Source organism: Sitophilus oryzae, unplaced genomic scaffold (genome assembly GCF_002938485.1).
Source record: "Sitophilus oryzae breed Bouriz unplaced genomic scaffold, Soryzae_2.0 scaffold_1297_pilon_pilon, whole genome shotgun sequence".
In the NCBI taxonomy this organism is placed as follows: Eukaryota; Metazoa; Arthropoda; class Insecta; order Coleoptera; family Curculionidae; genus Sitophilus; species Sitophilus oryzae.
In genome coordinates this window covers 9,369,679-9,387,962 of record NW_022145945.1, presented here as the reverse complement: position 1 = coordinate 9,387,962, position 18,284 = coordinate 9,369,679, and the positions used below count along the sequence as shown (strand labels likewise).

Sequence of the window (18,284 nt, the reverse complement as noted above, 5' to 3'; positions counted from 1 at the left end):
GCCATAAAGAGTATCCATAGATAAATGAAACAAGTTTAGATTGGAAAGCCCGTAAAAATTTTAGGTCGCCAAATTATTTTGGGTCGCGACCGTTGTACGCGATCTGGCGCTGCTATAGCGGTTACTAAGAACAACCGCAAACAAAAACAGAAATAATTTTCTCTTGTCAAAGTCAGAATCTTCAAAAATTATAATAAATAATAATATCTTTCAAAATCTAAACCGCTCTCATTGAAGAAATTCCGAAAAATGTTTATAGCGTCCATTTGCAAAGTAATTATTGCTATCCTGTAAGTTTAATTCAAGTTTTATTTGCTTCAGCCCGTGATAATTGTGAAAAAGTGGCATTAAAAACTTAAAAAACTCTGCTCGTATTTCATACATGTCCTTATATAAAATAAAGTTTCTTGTCTGCAACACACTGTATTTTATTTATAAAATTAAAAGAAAATAATAATAAATTTGAATAAACAATATTTGGCGATATAATTCCGGAAAAAGCCGAACCGCTCCGAAATTTTCAAATGCTTTGGGTCGCGACCGTTGCAAGAATAGCGCCAAATAGTGTTTACATTGTCCTTATGGGCACTTTTCAATCTAAACTTGTTTCATTTATCTATGAGAGTATCGTTTTTACTCCTAATACAACAATATACTATTTTTGGTTTTAAACAAAAAGAACACATATTAATCGCCAATTGATGTTTGCTATGAAGTGGCTATTGAGTGGTAATTCATAGCAAACTTTAATTAGCCGCCGGCACGTGTTTTTTTTTTGTTTAAAACCAGAAAAAAAATTCCTGTAGTTTTCCGTCAAAATCTTATCCATTTCTATTGTGAAACTAGAAAATTTATTAGTCTTTGAATTTTTTAAATAATATATAAATATACATAGAGATTTTGTATTTAAAATAACAAAGATTTGAGCAATTTTATAACAAAAGGAAATAAATAATTTTTTGCTCTCTCTGTGTACCTATAATATCCAATCATAATATACCGACTTTCGTTAATTTATAATACAAATTTCAACTTTTAAAATGTTCAATTCATGATTTTACCAATGTTTATTCTTATCCAAGATCATGTTTTGGTCAATTTTACACGTTTTATTTATTATCTTAAAACATGGTAGAGATACGTATAGGTTAGTATAATAGAAAAATTATGAGATATGAAAGTACCTAGTTTCCAAAAGTGTAATAATATACTGTGTGTTCCATTTAAAATAAGAAATATGTGCTACCTACCACTTTTCAAATGATGCGGTAACATTGTAACTCTGAAAACATTTTAGATAGATGGAGCAGGTGCCTTTATCTACAGTACGTCTGCTGGATCTGTGTCTATGAAAGGAATGCGGACAAAAAACATTTAAATAAACAGCAATATATTTTATACGTCGACTTGACGAGTACGTCACCGGAAATCGCTCCGCCCACTCATTTTATTGGCTACTTGCAAATTTGTCGAATTTTTATTGATGGGACGCGTCGTCTTATTTTTTACGAAAAACATCGAGAGAACATCGTTTCCCCTCTCACGGATACCTCGTAGCTACAGAACGGACAAACGTACTGTAAAAATCCAAATTTTCGAAAAAAGGTTCCTCATAAACGTCTAACGTAACCCTATATATTTTAATAAATGGTATGTATTTTATCTTTCATGCTGAGGTTACAGATGTGCGTCAATCCAGATTTTTTTATCTACACATGGCACCATCCACTTATTTTTTAAAATCTTTAATATCACAGGGAATTTGCGATATAAAACATATAGTACTTAGATTAGTTTTAAGTGTTTTGTGTAATATATAAGTACCTGAACTTTACATTTAGATAAGTTCGTTATTTTACGGAATATACTACTATTCACACATAAATTTGATATGAAAAGATCTGGAGTATAGGTACTATATAATTATACGTTATATTTAAAAGTAACATAATGAAGATATTTGGTGTGTTTTTAGTTGTTTCTGTTGCCCTAGTCTATTCAGAAGGTATTTTTTTTTCTTTTCGTATTTTTTTTTATATATTTATGCCTTTTTTGTAGTTTGTACAGTTCTCGAATTCAGTAACGTCCAAAATGCAGTCCAAACCTGCAACGATATCCTCTTAGAAAACGTTACGGTCCCTGGCGGAGAAACTTTGAAGCTTCACCTCCAAGATGGCACAAGGGTTACTTTTAGGGGAATCACAAAGTTTGGTTATGCACTTTGGGAAGGCCCTCTAATCGAAATCAACGGTACTAACATTACAGTAGCAGGAGAAGATGGATCTATCTTTGATGGACAAGGCCAACTATACTGGGACGGCCAAGGAGAATGGGGAGTAGTTAAGCCTAAATTTTTCACCATTCAACTTCATAATTCTACTATGAAAAATATTTACGTATTGAACACACCGGTTCATTGTGTTTTGCTAACCGACTCGTCAAATGTAGAGCTAAGTAATTGGACCATAGATGATTCTGCTGGAGATAAGGTCAGACCCAATCTTTAGTTCTATTTTTGGTGTTTATTATGAATATCTGCTTTTAGGATGTAGCTCCTGAAAAGTATGGTCATAACACAGACGGATTTGACGTATTTAATTCTACAAATATTGTTGTTAAAGATGCTTTTGTTTATAATCAAGATGACTGCGTTGCTGTGCGAAGTGGTAAGTTCTTATAAGAAAATGACAAATATGGAATGTTAATTATGGCATGTATCTATCTGTCATTTTAATTCATAAACAAAAATTATATTTTTTTAAATTTTTTGCATGTCGTCTGTTCAACTCTTCCCTTACTCATTAGACAGACTTAGACTAGTTAAAAGTTGAACATTATTTTTTTAATAACTCTATCAGTGACAGCGGTATATGTCATTTTAATTCGCACGCAAATTGTATTTTTTGCCATTTTTCGGATATCGTCTGCCCAAATGTTCCTTTTCTTATTTGACAGACCATAGACAGACTTTAGTTAAAAGTAAAACATAATTTTAATGCCCACTTGCACTGTGATATATACTGTCTGCCCACTTGCACTGTGTGTATAAACTTTGTGTAAAGGCTAAACAGTGATTAACTATATATATATATTATTTTATTATAGTTAATCACTGTTTAGGCTTTAAACAAAGTTTATACAAACGGTGCAAGTGGGCATAAGTCTGCATTTTCGGACAGTGTCTTTGTTATAAGACATTTTATTTTGTTACAAAGCTAAACTAGCAACTATACAGGGTGTTTTAAAAAATATGTGCCATTTCTAGTGGGGAGATTCCTCACGTAAAAATAAGGTTTATTTTTTACATCAACATAGGTCCGATTCGTGTCTTTAGTAATTATTTGCTATCTTCAAAAATTATAAAATCTTTCAAAATCTAAACCGCTCTCATTGAAAATATTCCGAAAAGCGTCCATTTTTAAAGTAATTATATTGCTATCTTGTGAGTTTAATTTAAGTTTTATTTACTCAAACCCGTGATAATTGTGAAAATGTGGCATTAAAAACTTAAAAAGCTGGGCTGTGAACTGTGAACTGCAAAAACCATTGTGGATCGTGGCATAACGTCGGTTTCCAATGTTTTATAGGTATTTCATAATAAAGTTTCTTGTATGGAACACACTGTATTTTATTTATAAAATTAAAATAAAATAATAATAAATTTGAATAAATAATATTTGGCGATATAAGTAGGATCGGACCTATGTTAATATAAAAAGTAATTTTTACTTGAAGAATTTCTCCACAAGGGGATAGTACATGTTTTTTGAAACACCCTGTAGATATATGCATAATATTTCTATGAAGTTTCTCATGTATTTTAAATTGGGGCAAGTATTAGTAACTAATAATAAATATAATTTTTATAGGGAACAACATTACTATCGAGAATTTCTATTGCCACGGTGGGCACGGACTCAGCATCTCAGCAGGCTGGAGTAACGACTCATTTTTCATCAATACCTTGACAAATGTAATCATCAGAAATTCACAATTGGTAGGAGGCCGAAATGGGATACACATAAAAACACACATCGATGCAGGAAAGGGGTTGATTGCCAACGTCACTTATGAAAATATTACTTTCAGTGGTAAGTATTATCCTTATTATTTACAGGTGTTATTATTGTGTCTGGCCGTGAATCAATGGCAAATGTTTCCGCTGCTGACTCCTGAATACCGGGTTCGATCGCCAGCCAGTAGGATCGTCTTTATTTGTTTACATACTCATAATTATACAAGGATTTTAACTCTAACTGGCCCACTAAAATTGGCCCATTAAATGTGAAAATTTACATAAAAATTTAAATAATTTAGTTTAAGGTTTGGTTGGTAGGCGTACTTGTAGAATACTCTCTATATTATTTCATTATTAAATTCTATATGAAATTTTAAACATACTTTATGTACATGGTGGGTCAAATTCGACGCTTTTAAATGGAAACACCCTTTTCTATAGGAGATAGACAAAAACTTATATCGGTGTCCGGAGCTCAATTTTTGTCAAAAACATGATGGTGAAAACCGCATATCGATATCTGTTACCGTTTCGGAGTTACGGGGTATTTTTCAAAAATATATATTTTTAACAAATCGCTGTTACTTTTTTGCTATGGAAAATTTTGTATTTTTATGAAAACATTTCCAAAGCACCTTTCTACGTAGAATTTAATGGTTTAAGTATAATTTTTTTAAAATTAATAATCTAAGAATTATCAACAGAAAATTTGATTTTTTATATGGGACACCCTGTATATTTTTAATTTATTGAAAATAATTTAAAATTACCTTTCCAGAAATATAACACACTTGATATTTTGCTCTATTCCTCTTCGAGATATAGAGTATATAAAAATTCGCCCGCTTTGAATAAGTAGGCTTTGAATGGCACCGGCTGTATTGCAAAAAAATTATAGCTGTGAGCATCAATTAAAGCGAAAATAATATTTGCTATGAGATATGCAGAATTTTATAACAATTTAAAATATATTTAACCAACATCAACACATTTAAACTATATCTAATAACAATAAAAATAAATAGCAAACCAAGACATGAGATTTTGCTACAGGTGTTCGACATATCAACCGTCTTCTATTATGGACAGACGGGGCAGTTTTTGGATATTTCTCGCGGAATTCATTAACTCATTGGGGGTGAAAGATACCCTCTCATAACTGCTAAGTATTTCTAATTCTTGTCTAGATTATACTGAAGAATAAGGAACCTTTATTCTTCAGCAAATAGATCCATAGGATTAGATCCATGATGGGCACTAAGTCAGGCGGCCTCGACGGCCTACGGCTTGGATCTTGGTTAGCAATTATTCTTGAAATTGGCTGCAAAAATTTGCTGATAACTTCAGCGTTCAGAGGCGGTGCGTCGTCTTGCTGGAAAAATATGTTTTCGAGTCCCATTATGGGCATATCATCAATAAGGGGTCCAAAGCATACTAGTTAAAAGTGGCGAACTTTTAAAAATTCTGTATTTCGAAGGGGATTATAACAAAATATCAAGTGTGCTATATTTTTGGAAAGATAATTTTAAATTCTTTTCAGTTAATTGAAAATATAGAGAGTGTCCCAAATAAAAAATCAATTTTTCTGTTGATAACTCTTAAAATATTAATTTTAAAAAAATTATACTTAAAACATTAAATTCTACGTAAAAAGGTGCTTTGGAAATGTTTTCATAGAAATACAAAATTTTCAAAAGCAAAAAAGTTACAGCGGTTTGTAAAAAATGCACATTTTTGAAAAACACGCCGTAACTCCGAAACGGTAACAGATATTGATGTGGGGTTTTCACCATCATGTTTTTGATAAAAATTGAGCTCCAGAGACCGATATTAGTTTTCGCCTATCTTCTATAGAAAAGGGTGTTTCCATTTAAAAGAGTCGAATTTGACCCACCCTGTACAGTTCATACCAAATAAACTTTTAGTCACGTGATTAAGCTTAACCGGCACAGCGTTGCCCACTTTTATATATTTTCTGTTAATCAAAATATTTTAGGAAAGAAAAATAAATTAGTTATAAATATATAAACAGTTATTATTTACATCAACAAAACTCACCTTCTTAACAGCACTTAAGGGACATAAAGGGCCATAACTACAACTACCGCTTTCCCGTTCAAAATATTCTAATAAAGTTCCGATGCGTTTTTTACGGCTTTTAAGCTATCTTGTAAACTTCGCACTAAAATAGGTTCTAAAAAGAACAATGTTCGAATGCAAGATCTGCTAGTAAACATTTTTAAGCTTAAAGTATCACAAGAGGACAATGTCAGGAAATAAATAAATAAATGTGGCAACTTGACATTTTTTACAGCAGAGCTACCACCTGAATCTCTAGCGCGAAATTTAAATTCCAGTTAGTCAGCACGGCTCCGAATATGTCCATGGTTGGCAACAATGAATTTAAAAATCGCGCCCTCGATTACGTAACTAAAAGTTTAATTGATATCAAATATAGTTTTTAACTATGTTAGCATCATCGGCAGGTGATTAAAACTCAAATTAAAAATAAAAATTAAAATTAGTTTTAATCAGCTGCTGAAGATGGTTAGCGAAACGCGCGTCCAATGTTTAAAGTAAAGTTTATGTGGTGTATTGTGGTGGATTGCTGTTTTATTTTACTGTTGTCACACCAAAGGTTCCAAACCCCAACTGTAATTATTTCTTATATTGTCCTCTTTAAATAGAAATGGAGAATTATGGTATAAATATTCAGCAGAATTACAGGAACACAAATTCCAGCTCTCACGACGATCCTGACAATAACATACCCATACAAAATTTGGAATTGAAGAATATTCAGGGGTCGGTAAACTCCAAAGCTATACCAGTGTACATTTTGTGTGCCGATGAAGGATGTTTCGATTGGAATTTTTTTAATGTTACTGTAGAAGGAATTAAGGACAATCGTTGTAATTATGTACCTAGTAATTTTACTTGTTAAAAAAATCATGTATTTTATTTTTTGGACTTTTATTTATCATAATCCACTTTTTTCAATTTTCTAAGAGTACTAGAAGTATTTTGAAAGTTCTACCATTTTAATAAATATTTTAATTACACGATTAATACATGGATTGATTTTGTATTTACCTAAAAGTGGAAAACTCTTGAGGCAAGTCACTTTTTGATAAATTTTTACTAGAAGCAATATCTACATAGAATACCTACATTTAAGCAAGTACATAATTTAAAACAAATTAAACTTTGGGACAAGCAATTTTTGATGATGAAAATTTGTATTGTTTGAAATAAATACCAAACTAAAATACTAAACTAAAAGCTGTGATCTTTTTAAATAAAAATACTAAAAAAAATCTAGTAATATTGATTCTGTGAAGTTATTTATTGTTAAATTGCGTTATAACATATAAAACCCATAGTATAAATATACTAATAATAGTAAACAATAAACACTGGTTTGTTCACTAGCTATAAGGGAAAAATATTGTACAAGATTCTTTTTCCATTAATTTGGTCAGTGTGACTTTAAAATAAAAAAACTATATCATAAAATATGTAGAAAACAAGTTAAGATTAAAACAAATAAAATCTAAAATTTTAAAACAACATTGTTTAAAAAAGAACCAATCCACGTCCTGTCTCAGTGTTCTTTAATTCAAGCATTTGCACCATCTTTTTTCCTCTTGGCATCATCACTATGTTCTCTAAAAAAGAAAAAAAAGCGCTAAAAAAGACTATTTACCGGCACAGCAGTAACATAGCACATGACACACTATTTTCATAAATGGAATTTTAGTAATGGCTCGTATTGAAGGGAGAATTTTTGTTACTAGATACATACTTGTATTTTTGCGGATTGTTATTCTTAAAATCGCAGACTTTATATTTATTTACTAGTTTGTCAATGCTGTTCCTGCTTCAGTTGTACCTAGAGCTGCTGATGGCTGTACCCTCAAAAAAGTAGAGCGATTAGTAGCTCTAGGTACAACTGGAGCAAGAAACAACACAGCGCAAGCTGCGCTAGATGTAATTCAGGACACGCAATCAATCGACTGGCTCGTGAAGGGTCTGGCCGCTAAGGCTGCCCTAAGATTAAGGGAATTCAATCTGTAAAACCAGAGGTGGAACTCTATAACGAAATAGCGATCGGTAGCGATGAAGAATACTGTCGCTTGCCGTTTAGTTTGTACGGCCAAGGTCAGTATTCCTCATTGCTACCGATCGCTATTTAGTTACAGAGTTCCAGCTCAGACCAACTAGGGTTACTAGCCAATGATAGGTAAAATCTTGGCGAACACGAGTCCACATCTGCTAGACCAGAAAACAAACTATATGCTCACCAAACATGTTTTTTGAGAAAATATAGGATTCGCAATTCGCATCCCGACAAAAGAAGAATGGGAAAGCAACCAAGTCATGAATACTCAAGAGATAGTCTATACAGATGCTTCCGTGACTTCAGAAGGCACAGATATAGACATCTCCTCAGAGGAACTAGACATCCAACGACCGTTAAGGCTATCGGATGGCCGTAATGTTTTACAAGCAGAGGTTTACGCTATAAGGAAAGCGGCCAGTTATATACGAGGGAAAATTGCTGATAGATCAATAGGAGCAGATATCGTGATATACTCTTATTACCGTTGACGTTCATATATTTTAATATATTTTAATTTTGTAATGATATAATTTCTTATATTGTTTTCTTTTATATAGAGATGGAGTACTATGGTATAAATATTCAACAGAATTACAAGAATCTCCCGGAACAAAATACAAGTTATCCGGTCGATCCTGACAATAATATACCCATAAAAAATCTGGAATTGAAGAATATTCAAGGATCGGTACAGTCCAACGCTATACCAGTGTACATTTTGTGTGCCGATGAAGGATGCTTTGACTGGAATTTTGTTAATGTTACCGTAGAAGGAACTAAGGATAATAGTTGTAATTATGTACCTAGTAATTATACTTGTTAAAAATAATGCAATTTATTATTTGGACTTTTATTTACCATAACCCATTCTTTTAAATTTTCTAAGAGTACCCGAAACATTCGATAAGTTCTACCATTTTAATGAAAATGTTTATTTACACGATTAATACATGCATTTATTTTGTTTTTAACTAAAAGTGGGTATCTTTAGTAATGAGTAAATGAAAGACCAATACCTTTTTGATCTTTGTTTTACAGTTATATACTTAAGAGTCCATTTCATTAGTCCGAAAAAGTAGCAAAATAAGCGTTCGGCATTTAACGTTTTATGTAAAACTGACTAAGTATTCTTACACAAATGAAGAAGGAAATTAAAGATACAGGATTATACTATATCCGTATTGTAGCACATTTTTAGACAACTTCTTTATTTGTAAGATATTGATGGTCAAACATCAACAAAATATTCCTTATGTTTGGACTAAATTTTCTCTAAAATAAAGACATAATTTAAAATTCCGTTACAATACGGAAATAGATTTGAAGTTTTGTGAAGATTACAGTGATATATAATTTATATGGTATTGTAACAAATTGCTCGCTATTTTATGGCAACTGCTGAAGCTCTGCAAACCTTAATCAAGCCTTAATCAAAGCACATTTTCAGCCCATGAAGCGCATGCGCGAAATACGAGGCTTGCACAAAAAATCAACTTGTGTCATACCTATCAAAATAAGGCTGGATCGGTTATTTCTTTATCACTGCGCATGAGTAGTATAACGGATTACGGGTAATGTGGTTGAAATAAGCCGCCCAGAAACTCTTTTAAGTTTCTGGTCGAAATTTGACAACGTCTAAAAATCAAACTTAAATGTTAGCAAACATCTTTTAAGGTATAGCTTAAATAGCATTACAGAATTAAAAGATTCTGTAAGAGTTCTGTAACGAATGTTTGTTCTGTAATTATGTCCTCCATGTTAGAAATAATATAGGTTTTTCTATTTCTGACGTCATTATGCAAATTTTCTCAATTCAAACTAAAAACATAAACACCAACTAAATAGTAAGTGTTTCTTGCAAAAGGCGATTATTAATTTGATTATTAGAAAAGGTTTCATACCTTTTCTAATAGGTTTTAAAAAAAATATAGTTAAATTTTACGAATATTTAAAGAAAAAATATTTAAAATGATAAAAGAGAGAAGGCGCTTCAATTTTGTGCATTAAAATGTATATATATTTTATCAGAAAAATTTGTTGCGCAGAAGAATCTATAACTTGTAACCTATTTATTTTCTGTTTTAAGTTAGGTAGTAGGGTAGTAGATATATTTATCATGGTGGTATATTATTTTTAATTGCCATCGCCATTTATTTATTATTTTCTGACAGTTTTATAGAATATGTAAAGAAATAAAGAATTGTATTGGTATTGGTTTAGGAAATATTTTTATCGTATAGTTATTTTAAAATGAACCAAATGGTTCTTTTAAGATGACAAAAAGGACAAACCAATATCGTTTCTAGCGGTCTTCTATAGCAACCTAAACAGCATTCTTGCAACTGATTTTTAAGGCTTTTATAGATATTTTAAAAGCTGTTAGTCGTACTTCTATAATAATAGCCTAACAACCCCCTTATCAGACATAAGTATTATATAAAGCAGAAAAAAGTTTGTCTTATAGTAGCTGTATAAGCGTATCAATATTTATTTTATAATATCTGTATAGCATGCTTACCGAAGCCTATGCCAACTATAGAGCTGTATAAATCTGCCTATTTTGCTTCGGTAGATGTCGTATAAAGAACTATATCATGTTTTGGGAACAAATCTGTTGTATAACATTTTGTTTTATAGCGTGATATACGATAATTATAGAGATATATTTGTTACTTGGGTGGTAGTAAAAACCAACCAACCCCACCAAATAACCACCTAACCAATGCATTTATTTGTCGATATTGTTGCTATAAGAAAAATAATTCGTACTTTTACCAATGCGGTGTGGTAAATCCTAAGATTTACTATTTGGGTCCGGTAAAAATCCGAAATGGAAGCAAAATAAAGAAGTTTTTGACCTTTTACCACTTGTTTTTGGTAAATTCTAGGTTTAGCGCGCTTATCCTAGGTTTTACCGCATTTCGGACATTTACAGTAACAACTATACTAATAAAAACCTTAGATACCCAAATTTGAAGTATTTTGATTTATTGGAATACTTTTTATTTTCTCTTGACCAATTTTGTTAAGAATTTGCTTTTAAGTGGTTATCTATTTTAAATGAGATTTTATATATGTCGTTATGTGCGTCATTTCCAGATATGTTGTTTGTGAATATATGTATTAACAATTGGGACAGCGAATCACTTTTAATATTACAAACACTATGAATACTTATTTTACCAAATTAGCTTGAAGTGTTTTGTTTAATGTACTAGATTTTTGCTTAATTGATTCTCTAAGTAAATTTATCTTTATTTATGAGATACTATACCCTACCTAAAGATAAACTTGTTGATATGAAAAGAACCCATTAAAATATTTTATTATTACCTACATCTTATGAAGCGTGTTTTAAATGCATCACAATGAAGATTATTAGTTTGTTTTTGGTTGCTTGTATTACTATAGTATATTCAGAAGGTCGGTATTTTTTATTATTTCTATTATTTTTTTTTACTTCAAAACCACTTTCTCCAGTTTGTACAGTATCAGAATTCGGTGAAGTTCAAAATGCAGTCCAAACTTGCAAGGATATCATCTTAGACAACCTGTTTGTTCCTGGTGGTGAAGCTTTGAAGCTTCCGCTCCAAGATGGCACAAGGGTCACTTTCAGAGGAAACACTACGTTTGGTCATGCAGTTTGGACAGGTCCCTTGGTTGAGATCAACGGTACTAACATTCAATTTGAGGGAGAAGACGGAGCTATCATAGACGGTCAAGGTCAACTATACTGGGATGGCAAAGGAGGCTGGGGAGATGTTAAGCCTTCATTTTTTACAGTTCAACTTCATAACTCGTCAATGAAGAATATTAATGTTTTGAATACGCCAAAGGATTGCGTTTTGCTCACTGACTCAACCAATGTAGAGCTAAGTAATTGGACTATAGATGATTCTGCTGGAGATCAGGTTAGATTGACATAATTAGCTGTGTAATATTTAAAAACTTTGATTTCAGACTGTTCTTACTGCTTATTTGTTTATATTAAATGTTGTAACAAAGTTTTGAACAGTTTCCAGCTTAAAATAACATTATTTTTTTAAGATACTGTCTTAAATAATCTCACACCTCTGCACAGAGCGTAGGTGACCTCTCAGCAGATAAAATCATACTATGTCTTCAATTTATATGAGGGCCAGCTTATGCCTTCAAACAATATAATGTAATCTTCATTTGCATTTTTGGCGTTATTAATCTAAACAGGTTGTTAATTTGTTTATTACTCGCGGCAAGAGCTTTATGGTTGAAATATGGCAACCTCGGCCCGCTAGTAGACGACGCGACGGGACGAGTCGGCAGCTTAGCTTAGTACTCATTTGGAGTGTAAGCAGTGTTGCCATTCTGTTCCCCAATAAGTAACCGTCCAGTTAACAATCTGTATAATGATTTTTGTCTATTGATTCAGGATAAGGCTCCTGGGAAATATGGTCATAATACAGACGGATTTGATGTCTTTAATTCTACCGATGTAATTATTAGAGATGCTGTTGTTTATAACCAGGATGACTGTGTAGCTGTACGTAGTGGTAAGTTATTGTAATAAAATGTCTGATAGGTATGCTTAAACTGGCTAAAATTAAATGACTACCCTAATGAGTGGCCTTTGTAAATCGACAAAAATATTTTGGACGTCAATGGATAAACAGTAGTTTTGAGTTTTAACAGTTTTTGCCAACAGAATTGATAATTAGTCATACTGAACCAGTTTCAATAACTTACAACATCTTTTTGCGTTTCCATAGGGTAAAAATACACTATAGGTGTCGGAAAATGATAAAACAATCATTATAATCTGTTAGCTTCCTTTTTAGTTCTCAGCTGAGTTCCCTGGCGACATTATAATCGTTAGTTTTACAAAAAGGTTGTTGTTAGAAAGCACTTAAACATAATAATTTACATTCAATTTAAGCAGACTTTACAGTAATTTTTCTAATAATCTGATGGTAAATAATTTTTATAAAATAGGGATCGATTATTTTCAGGAAATAACATCACTATCGAAAATTTCTACTGTCACGGTGGACATGGACTCAGCATCTCAGCAGGTTGGAGCAACGATTCGTTTTTCCTTAATACGCTGACAAACGTAAAGTTTAGAAATTCTTTACTGGAAGAAGGCCAAAACGCTATACATATAAAAACTCACATTGATGCAGGAAAGGGACTAATGGAAAATATTACTTATGAAAATATCACTTTCAGCGGTAAGAACTGTTTTTGTGAGCTAATGCTATTCATAAAAGTCGAAGTCTGTAAAAACAAATTACAATTTTCAATATATTCTGATTTGGTTGGTGGAGGAAGGTCAATCCAATAGGATTTCAGCGCCAGCACTTCATATAAACCTCATAAAGGTGTTTCAAAGGTTGAAATGTACTACCAGATACCATACTAATTCTTGATTAATAAATACGATGTACTGCTGTTTTGAAGTCCTTGTTCGTCCACCACCAGGAGACGCAGTATCGTCTAATTCAACATGATTTAAAAAAAAGTGTGCTTATATACTAGAGAAGGCATTCACTATCACGAAGGTATAAGCACAGATTAAGTATACTATATGTATACAGATAAAAATCTTATCCCTAATTCGTGGTACGAAAATTGATTTTTATGACGATGTACAAACGAGTAAAATTTCCTGTGCGCAAAAATAAACTCGTGTAAAATAACAATAAACAGTGTAATAGAGAGATGTCGCTAAACCGAATAGCGTGCATGGACGTTAATAAGGCCAGGTGTTATTTCCTTTACGTGAGGTGGTATTAACTCTCTTCATTTATAGTTATCGGATCGGAAAGGATTCTGTTCGCGTCGCGTCCGCTATTTAAACTTAACCTAACTTTGAAATTGTTTTGTTTACTAGGTATTTCAAAACTAAAGGGCTAAAGTGCTTATTTCCAGTGCTTTATTGTTTAACGCCTGCCAGTAGATTTAGGGCAACAAATTCTCTCAGAAGGGCTAAGTCGTCATCTGCTGTAAACCTAAGCCTCTTTATAGGTTCTTTAATATTGGAAGAGGTGGAATCCATTCATGTTTTGAGCCATATTTATTTAATTAAAACTAATCAAAACTACTTAAATATCAAATTACCTAATAAAACTAGGGTTACCAGATAGGTCATCATGAAAAAGAGTACATCGGGTAGTTTTGGTGAGGCATCACGCCAAACTCAAAAAAAATCATACGAAACACTTGGGTCCTTACTAGTAAATTTGATTAGCTATAACATAACAGTATTTATTAGCTATAAAATACAGAACAACAAGTAGGTACTACAAAGTAAAACAAAAACTAGACTAATTATTATGGTATTTTGCATTACCACGAATTTTACCCAAAAAAGCTCTTTGACCTTTGCAATGCTTTGAAAAATCAACACAACTGGTGTCTTTAAAATTAAACTGCACCATTAAAACACTTTTAATGGAAGACAGTAAAAAGCGATTTCGTTCATCGGTCCATTGCGCTCTCATGAAACTAAAAATTCTTTATAAATTAGCATTGTGTGCAGGTATCGCATAAAAAAATGTCATATTTTTAAGAAGACGTGGTTGCCTATTCTAAAGTTTATGAGAGTAAAAATAAAGAATAATACAAGTTCAGTTTAAAAAAGAGAACATTTTAACGTATTTAAAAAAAAAGTAAGAGTACAGAAATTTGTACCCTTGAAAAGAGAACATGTACTCTTAAAAGAGTACGGATGGTAACCCTAAATAAAACTAAAGTAATAATTCAAAACAATTCAAACATAACCTAAAATAAAAGATCTCTCCGGCCGGCCCCGGTTGTCAAATACCCGCACATGGCCATTTAAGCAATTTTTAAACGTTATTTAGAAATAGCGCTTGGTGTAATTGATCCGCAAATTACGTCAGGCGGTAACGTTATTAGCGGGCGTTGCGTTAAAAATTGACTCCCGTATATCGTAACCATGATAAGGTACGCGTAAATATTGCATGACGCTATTCGGTTTTCCGATATCTCTCTAATAACTGTGCCGGTCAGGCGCTGTGCACAATTTTAGAGGCCATAAGTGGGCGTGCTATGTGCGCAAACTAGTAACCTAACTAGTACCCGAAAATTGGAACCACGAAAAACAATAAAGAAAAAACAAAGTTTATAATCTGTATAAGTATAAGGCTAGGCTCAACTTTCGTTTAGCTATATCAGTTATGTAAGAAATATCTGTTTATTTAGTATTTGGAAGCCTTTTTGAATAGTATGTTACAAAAATTTTTCTGCATAAATGCATCATTTTCAGTTTTTCAACTTTAAAATAGCTGAAACCAATTAAATGAAAACACGTTTCGGCTTTTCATTCTAGAAATTTTTCTAAACATAAACACGCAAAAAACTCCTTGCGGAAGTGTACCATTTTCATTTATTGATAAGATATTGTAAAATATAGCAAGATTTGAAAAGTACTCGGCAATTGAATTCGTTAACAGGCGTGTTTTAGCTTACAGCGGGTTTTGATTGCATTGGTTTGGTTTGTTGGTTCCTTTTTGTTCGTTGAAAAATTCTGCATATAAACTCATCTTGTTTTTTTCTTTCTAAATAGGAATGATTAATAATGGAATAAATATTCAGCAGAACTACAAAAATATACCGCCAAATTCCACTATGCCCAGCGTGCCTGACAATAACATACCAATCAAGAATTTGGAACTAAAAAATATCCATGGATCGGTGAAGTCTAGTGCCTATCCAGTGTATATCCTCTGCGCCGATGAAGGATGCTTTAACTGGAATTTTTTTAATGTGTCTGTGGAAGGAACTAAGACTAGTAGCTGTAATTATTCACCTAGTAATTTCACATGTTAAATAAAAAAAATAATTATTCTATTTTTCAACTATTTATTTTTGTCACTCTCCATGTCTCGCAGCCATATAGTATAACTGGTATGACGTTGTATTTGAATATTTTTAATTTTGTTTGTATGGAGAGTAGTTATTTTTTTAAACTGGTGTAATTATTTTTTTAACCTGTTACATTTTTTGCAGGGTTGGAAAAAATCATGATTTTTTAAAAAAAATCAAATTTATTTGATTTAAATCAGATTTTTTTTAACTTAATTCAAAACAATATTTAATTCGGATTTCCAAATGACTAGGACTTATTTTCAATTTCTATCCTAAATAGCTAAATCTTTACAACTCTGCCCGATACCGATAACATTAACAATTCTAACGAGATTGACTCGTTGTCATTTTTCCACATTGGTCACCAATATATTCTGCAAAAAAAGCCGCTCGCTTCAGATCAAAAGGATTTTTTTTCAAACATCTCAAAAATATTAACTTTTATTGTCATTTTAACGTCTAGGCATAAAAATAAAGCGCTGTTACGCCTAAGCACAAAAGTACAAAAATATATTATTAAACTGATATTAAGTGTCAAATTCAACGAGTGTATAAATTGTTGCTCGATTACTGTTCATATTATTTGCAATGTTTGAAGTTGATTAAAAAAATATTTGTAATATTTTAAAAGAATTAGTTTGTTCTATTCGGAGTAAAAATGTACTTTTTGTGCCTTCCTGTAACGTCGGAATAGCTTTACGATGGTTCTTCAAAGGTACAGCATCGTCAAAAAAAGTATAATTTTTACTCCTAATAAAACAGTACACTATTGTTCGGAAATAGTCATCAAGTCGAGAACGAAAGTAGTATGTATTATATAATGTCAAAGTGTAAAGTACTTAATGCAACCGTTTCAATAAAAAATATAAAACAACATATTTTCTGACAACGATTATAGATTCTCGGGAATGAAGATATAGTCTCTATATCAGAACTACCTTTTGCACTAGACTTTACGAATGATATGTATATAACAGCGAATTTTTGTCACTTATACATAAATTTTAAAATAAATCCCTGCGTTTAGCGGTCTAATGGATTCTCACGAAATTACTTCAAAGATCGGTCCAACATTTTAATTGATGAATAGATATTTTTATATAGTTTCATAACATTTACAATAACTATTTTTCGATTTATTATCTGTTATAAAAATATTTTTCTAGTTTTCTAGGACACACTGTTACAGTTATTTTTTGATTTATCATAAAGTTTCAATGAAATTATTTTTTTGATTTAAATCGCATGATTAAAATTAAAAAAATCACTTGATTTAAATCATTCCAACCCTGATTTTTTGTATATTTTATTTTTGCATCTTCAAAATTAAACACTTTAATAAAAAGAAAAGAAAAATACTTTGTTGTATTGGTAAAATTTTAATTGCACTTACTTATTACATCCTCTTGTATTGACGCCACACTACGCCGCTGTAATTTAAGAAAAACGGCGACAGTGATGGCTATGAAATGAAGAAAAGAAATTTCACAAGTTTAATTATATGGAGAATGTCATCGATCGTCATTTCTAAGTCAACTGGACGCCTTTTTTCTTAGATCATACGGTATTATCGTTGATTGAAGGAATTATTTTTTCAGTCAACGGTACTTGACGGTACTACCCGTACTACGTTAAATTTTTAGTATAATTATGGTGTGTTAATTATAATACATATTTATTTTAACTGATTACGTTATGTATGTCATTTGTTGTGTTCTTAGAACAGAATATGTGTGACGCTATTTTTATCTGCGGTGTGATAATTGCACTTCGTTCTTATCGTAATATACTCAAAAAACAATTAAAATTCTTTCGTTATAAATCAGATATTTTTACACTTGCTTACTAATTGACTGGATTTTATAAATTATAATTATTTATACCCAAATTCGTTGTATTAGCACAGATTAGGTATCCTATAAGTGTACAGATAAAAATCTTGTCCCTAATTCGTGGTACGAAAATTGTTTTTTATGGCGATGCGCAAACGAGTCAAATTTCCTGTGCGCAAAAATAAACTCGCGTAAAATAACAATAAACAGCGTAATAGAGAGATATCGCTATACCGAATAGTGTGCATAGACGTTAATAAGGCCAGGTGTTATTTCCTTGACGTGAGGTGGTATTAACTCTCTTCATTTATAGTTATCGGATCGGAAAGAATTCTGACCGCGTCGCGTCCGCTATTTAAACTTAACCTAACTTTGAATTTTAAACTTTGAAATTGTTTTGTTTACTAGGTATTTTAAAACTAAAGGGCTAAAGTGTTTATTT

General features: G+C 31.7%; 2 protein-coding genes across 3 annotated transcripts; both read left to right on the top strand.

Annotated features, from left to right (window-relative positions):
- Positions 1–1,814: 1,814 nt before the first annotated feature.
- On the top strand, positions 1,815–8,982 carry LOC115874721 (polygalacturonase-like). Of its 2 annotated transcripts, none has more exons than XM_030889972.1 (5): positions 1,815–2,005; positions 2,059–2,489; positions 2,546–2,666; positions 3,870–4,091; positions 6,706–6,979. In XM_030889972.1, exons 1-5 carry the CDS (start codon positions 1,951–1,953, stop codon positions 6,960–6,962), a joined length of 1,086 nt encoding a protein of 361 aa, XP_030745832.1. In that variant the 5' UTR covers positions 1,815–1,950; the 3' UTR covers positions 6,963–6,979. The 2 variants fall into 2 exon arrangements, with proteins under 2 accessions (XP_030745832.1, XP_030745830.1); XM_030889970.1 differs by lacking the exon at positions 6,706–6,979 and adding an exon at positions 8,699–8,982 and having other exon boundaries at positions 1,821–2,005.
- Positions 8,983–11,286: 2,304 nt separating this feature from the next.
- On the top strand, positions 11,287–15,992 carry LOC115874722 (polygalacturonase-like). Its single transcript, XM_030889973.1, has 5 exons — positions 11,287–11,564; positions 11,622–12,052; positions 12,550–12,670; positions 13,127–13,348; positions 15,709–15,992. Exons 1-5 carry the CDS (start codon positions 11,510–11,512, stop codon positions 15,969–15,971), a joined length of 1,092 nt encoding a protein of 363 aa, XP_030745833.1. The 5' UTR covers positions 11,287–11,509; the 3' UTR covers positions 15,972–15,992.
- The last annotated feature ends 2,292 nt before the right edge of the window (positions 15,993–18,284 follow it).